The sequence below is a fragment of the Juglans microcarpa x Juglans regia genome, chromosome 1D (genome assembly GCF_004785595.1).
Source record: "Juglans microcarpa x Juglans regia isolate MS1-56 chromosome 1D, Jm3101_v1.0, whole genome shotgun sequence".
In the NCBI taxonomy this organism is placed as follows: domain Eukaryota; kingdom Viridiplantae; phylum Streptophyta; class Magnoliopsida; order Fagales; family Juglandaceae; genus Juglans; species Juglans microcarpa x Juglans regia.
The window spans coordinates 11,667,909-11,673,895 of NC_054594.1; the positions used below are offsets into that span (position 1 = coordinate 11,667,909).

A 5,987-nucleotide genomic window follows, 5' to 3' on the forward strand; every position below is an offset into this window, starting at 1 on the left:
TTTTCTTTCTATGCCTTCACTGGTTGAACAAGACGCTTTTATTTGCAGCCTCTAACTCCAGTAATATTCGATGCAGGTGAAGAATCATCATACATGTAGAGGCAATTGCCACTACGGCTAAAAAGTGAAAACAGACTGAATCGCACACTAGACTGACCACAAAAATCGTGAATATATATATATATATTAATTGGTCTGTTCCAATTTTGATAGGTGCACCTGACATGTCTTCATTCCTCTCATATATCGTCATATATATATATATAATGATATTAAAGTCTTTTTCAAAACTTAGCATTAAGGGCGTTACGACGATATAGGAGAGGAATGAAAACATGTCAGGTGCACCTATCAGAATTAGAACAGACCAATTACCAGATTCACCTATCATCGCCGACATAACCATAAAAAGATTATTTTTACTATTGTGATTGTATAAATCTCTACTCATATTTGTTATTATTAAATTTGTAAAAGTGAAGGATATCCTCGCTCTCACTAGTTCAGTGGGCGGAGAATTGTCTCGTTTCAAATCAATCCGGTCTCTTCTACCCCTATTTTGCAACGAGGCCACCCTGCAAGCCTCGTTAAGAGGTCGGGCCACTATATTGGGGGCTGGGTGTTCCCCTTTCTTATTTTCACATTAAGAATTTTTAGATTTTTGTAATTTTCTATATATTTTTTACATTTGAACTTTTTGAGTACTTTTGTGTTTTATGTTGATTTTATGTTTTTTTTTTTTTTTTTTTTTTTTTTTTTTTTTTTTTTTTTTTTTTATAAAAAAGATCATCATTATAAAGATATAGTAACAGAAGGATTGACTTATAAAGATTGAAATCAATAGATGAATTTTAACTTTTAAGCAAACCAGAGACATTTCAGAACTGGACACTTTCTATCATGCATACTTACATAAGTACTACCTATATTGTTGCATATGTTTTTCAAGGAGAAACAAGAAATTAAAACAAGTGGAAATTAAATATTAAAGAACAAGAAGGCTCCACCAGTTGTAAGAGCTGATCTTCAAATGATAAAAACTTGAGTCGATGCGAGCAAAAGGAGAGCAGAGAGGGAATCTTTAATCTTTGTCAGTCTTGAAACTAAATCGAGAGAACCTTTTAATTCTCTCCTTCATTCTATGGGAATTCGAATCAAGAAGATTTTCAAGTGATTTCCCCTTTTTGGTACGGTCCCTTCCAGCTTCCTTCAAAAGCTTTGCTAGTCTTTTCTTCTCATCTTCAACATCTGGATTTGCTGTTCCAAGCTTTTCTTTTCTGGCCTTAAGTATGTACTCAAGTATCTCAATTGCATCTTCCACCCTGTAAAATAAATACCACAATTCTGTAACATAGCAGCGCCGACCCAAAGGAAAAAGAAAACAGAAAGGTGGAAAACTTAAGGATTCATGACCTAAAGAAAAGGTAAAATGATTATAAAGAATGCCCACCTTCCCATGGCATCATAAGTTGCCGCAAGATTACTATAAACTCCAACTGTATCTAAGTGAAATGAACCACACTCCTGCTCTAGTATATCCCTTGCTTCTTCAAACAATCTGGCAGCCTCACCTATCTTGTACAGCTGCACACAAGCCAATCCCATCTGGTTCAACAGTATTCCAAAGAAGGCTGATTTCTTCTCCCCGGTAGAATGAAGCTTGACTATAGCACTCTCAAAAGAGTTTCGAGCTTCTCCATACCTCCCAACCATGTAGAACATCACACCCATCTGTGCTTCTATTCCTGCAATTGTGTTATGCTGCCCAGGAATATCCTCCAGTAACTTCACTGCCTTTTGCAAGAGCTTCAGTGCCTCCTCTGGCTCATTTACAGCTTCATATATTGAAGAGATCTCAGTCAACCCACAGGCAATTTCCTCAGCTGTGGTTCCAAGCACAGGTTTTGCATATATCCTCAAGGCGTTCTCACAGTATGATTTGGACTCTCTTAACCTTCCTGTCCTGTAGTAGAGGTCAGCAAGGCGAATAAAGACTGATGCTACAGAGGGGTGATTGTCACCCCTGGTGGATTTGAAGACTGTAAGTGCCTTCTGGTAGGAAAAAACAGCCTCATCAAAACGGCAGAGAGACAGGTAAATGTTACCAATGCTAACATCAATAGCTGCAACCTCATTGTCTTGCCCATTGGCAATCATTGCCATGCTAGCAAGGACAAGGTGCTCGAGTGCAGACTCATAATCATCCTTTGCCTCGCAGATGAGAGCCATAAGACGCCGATCAGCCGCTTCTTCAAGGGATGATGGTGCAGTATGCTCCCTATGAATTTCAAGAGTCTTCTTACAGAAGCGCTCTGCCTCATCAAATTGCATTGCTTGAACATGGGCCTCAGCCAAGTACCTGCCATTTCCAAGTCAAATGACTGGCAATGAAGTTATGCTACATAGTTTTGGGTCTCATCATAATTACTTTAGGTTTAAGAGACAAAGCCCAAATGTACATAACAATGGTGAATGAACAAAAATATCTAACTAGAGGTCACGTAACACATGTTGTTCCTACGAGGGAAAACAATGTCATAATATGAACTGAAATTTTTGGAATTGTTCAACGATAAATATTTCTACAAATCTAAAGTTATTGTTGTCTATAATCAGGTTCATTGAGTTCTAAAGCCCTCCATTTAATCTACACTTCATGTTTCTGAATTGGCACTCCAGTTGTTACAACAAAATGTGGCAAGTCAAAAAGAAAATCAAATATATAGTAAGTTCCACCAATTTCTCATACCTCCCATGATGTTACCGTTCCACACTCACCTTCTTCTATGAGTGCGTCAGACGCTAGTAGAATGAAAAAGAACCATTCTCAAAGAGTTTCTTCAAGGAAGTTCAATGTAGGCAGAACTAAATTTTATTTCGGAAGAATAAGGCCAAACATATCTAGTTAAAAGTATAATTCATTTTTATTTTTAACTTAAGTTAAAAATAAACTTAAGAGAAGAAAAAATATTTGTTTTTTGTAATTGTACAACGAATTTTTTAAACATCTTATTCTTATTATACTACAAGATTGATGTTTATTTTTTATTTTATTAATTTTTTTAATAATTATCTATAAAAATAATTAGATATAATATCTTCGATCTTGTCAACGGATAGTGAGAAAACGAAATCCGGATAAATACCAATACCTATTACAGGTAAAAGGATAAAGATCGAAACAAATAACTCTCTCGGTCCAGAATAAAAAAAATAAATGTTTGGAGCATTAAAAAACTTGTATCCATAGAAACATGAACAATTCACCTTATCCTCCAATTATGTGAATTATCCACTGCCAGTGGAAGGGGAAAGAAAGACTTGGATAATGAACTTGCTAGGAGTGTGGTCTCAACTTTTGTAGGCCATATGATGGTAAGTGTTTGGCAAAATTGTATACTCTAAGACAGGCTTTCAACAGGGATATTCTTATGATTTTATCGACAACAAGTGCCAACAATTTACTTGCATGATAACCTAATGGAAGAATTTATGATACAGGCATTGTTAAAAGAATATAATCACTGCCCATGTGTTAACAATGATTGACATGATGCGTCCTTGTTCCCAGAAACTTCATCACAAATCCAAATGCAACGGCCAAATCCACCCAATTATGCAGGAAAAAAAATCATACGCTCCAATTTTCAAAAAGCAAAGTGAGGCAGTAGCTAGAATAGGGAAATGAAATGGTACCACAGAGCTTTACCTGCAAGTCTCTGCAACTCTTGGATCCGATCCACCCAGAGCCTCCATCTGGATCTTTAAACCCGACACATAGCACGAAATAGACTTGTCCAGCCTCCCCAGCATCGAATACGTATCCCCGAGTTGCATGTACCCGGAAAACTTCGCAAGTGCGTGATCGGACCCGTTCTCCGGATCCGGAACCTCAATGGACCGTTCCAAAACCGGAACCGCCTCCTCAAACCGCCGCAAGCTACAGTAAATCGCGGCCACGAGGTGCAAGCTCATGACATACTCCAGACCCGGACCCGAAAATTTTTCAAAGGACTTGGAAGCCCGGAGCGCATAATCCAACGCCTTAAGCGGGTTCTCACCTGAAACCATCGTGTCCCTGGCAACCTTCAACAGAAATGGACCCAAATCCGGGTTCTCAAACGAGGAGTCGTGAGTGGGTGTCTTTTCTGGGGTCTTTTTTCCTTGCCGGGTTCGGGAATTGAAGGGAGATGGGGTTTTGATAGTGTTGGCGTTGCTGCCATAGGAGTACTCGTCTATCAAGGGAAGTGACGGTGTCTGAGGTGGAGTTGGCACGGAGACTAAACCCGGCATGGCTACAAATTCAATTTCTGGGCTAAAAGATACGAATTTGGAGAAACCAAAAGGTAAATACGAAGGAGTACCCAGAAATCAGTGCAGGAACGAAGGTGGATGAAGCATTAGAGCTCGAAGAAGCGAGAAATCAAATGGGTTTTTGCGAGAATGAGCAAGGAATTCGATGAGTGGGGGATATAAGTAGAGGGATTGAAACTTAGTGGTGGTGGTAGTGGTGGAGTGTTGCTTGGAAGAAAGTCCTAATGATGAAGGAGTTGGGGTACTTTAATTTGAGAACAAGCTTGAGAATGAAAAAGGGGAGGAAGAGGGAAACAAAATCCATAATAATTAATATATCTAATTATTATGGGCATTCATTTCAGGGTAACGACCTCTGTGTTGTTGTAGTTGGAGTTGCAGAATGCAGAGTTGGAGTTCAGGGAAGGGGCCAGCTTCTTCTTTACTCTTTTTCTTTGATTTTCCTTTCCATAACATTAACGCTCCCTACCTCGTCAATGTTTTCTCCCACGAATAGGTGGCCCGTGCCCGCTGATCTTTCCCCTTTTACTGGAAAACACGCCGGTGTGCCAACTTGAATTATACCGTGTCAACCGGTGTGTTTTCTTACTTTTCTAACAAGAGTAACTTTCTACGTTATATTCTCCTTTCAATTTTATCTTATTATTTAAAACGAGAAGTATTTATTAAAAATTATTTAATAATAATAAATATGTCACATCTTACATAAATACATATAATTTATAATAATAAAAAAGTGTAGCATTAGAGGCTCAATAATAATTTATTATTGTAACAATAGTATAAATTAAAAAAAATAAAGTGAGAAACTGAAAAATAGAGTGAAATTAACGAAATAGTTCAATTTCAAATTTTTAATATTTTAATTTAATAATTACTTAATCATTATTTAGACATAAAAATTACTGCAACTTTAACAAACTTTAAAATAAAATATAAAAATTAATATTATTTTTATAAATTTTAAAATAAAAATAATATTAAAAAAATTATATTCAAATAGGTTTTAAATTTTATTATTATTTACAAAATTATAAAATATTCCAAATTTCAAGTAAAGGGCTATCGTAAAGATGGTTGATAAAACATCTAGAATGTTATCTTGAGTTACTGATTTTGTCATTGAGAAAATCATAATAAGAATGGAACAATTGGGTTGCAGGGTGTACGGGCTGATGAAAAAATATATTATTTTTAAATTTTATCATCGTTAATCGCATAAATTAATTTGATATATTACAAAAGATTTATTTAAGAAATTGACATTTTGAAATTATTTAAACTATACCATCAATATAATCGATGATTATATATCTAAGATGATTAGTAGTATTAATAATTGATTTTTCTATACATTAGCTACTATTCATCCCCACACCCCATATCTGATAATTTTTTTATTTTTTTATTTCATAAAGTCTGGAGTGTGGAGTAATAAATACTAACTGTTAAGAAAAATTATTAAAAATATATACAACACTTTGCATTTATATTATGTAGAAAATGTCACATCATTAAAATTCTTTCTTAATCATCAATTTTCAATGACATTGCATTCAGTGATAGAACATGAGAATCAAGTTTCATGAGACTTCTTAAGAGTATAAAGTATTACTTTGCACAATAATTATTTTGTGATCATACCAAATAATTTGTGTGGTGCATTAAATTAA

At 35.6% G+C, this 5,987-nt stretch overlaps 1 protein-coding gene across 1 annotated transcript; it reads right to left on the reverse strand.

Moving 5' to 3' along the window:
- Positions 1-831: 831 nt before the first annotated feature.
- LOC121266306 (protein KINESIN LIGHT CHAIN-RELATED 1-like) lies at positions 832-4,844 on the reverse strand. Its single transcript, XM_041170092.1, has 3 exons — positions 3,710-4,844; positions 1,451-2,359; positions 832-1,322 (listed from the first exon to the last, which is right to left on the reverse strand). Exons 1-3 carry the CDS (start codon positions 4,291-4,293, stop codon positions 1,082-1,084), a joined length of 1,734 nt encoding a protein of 577 aa, XP_041026026.1. The 5' UTR covers positions 4,294-4,844; the 3' UTR covers positions 832-1,081.
- Between the last annotated feature and the right edge of the window lie 1,143 nt (positions 4,845-5,987).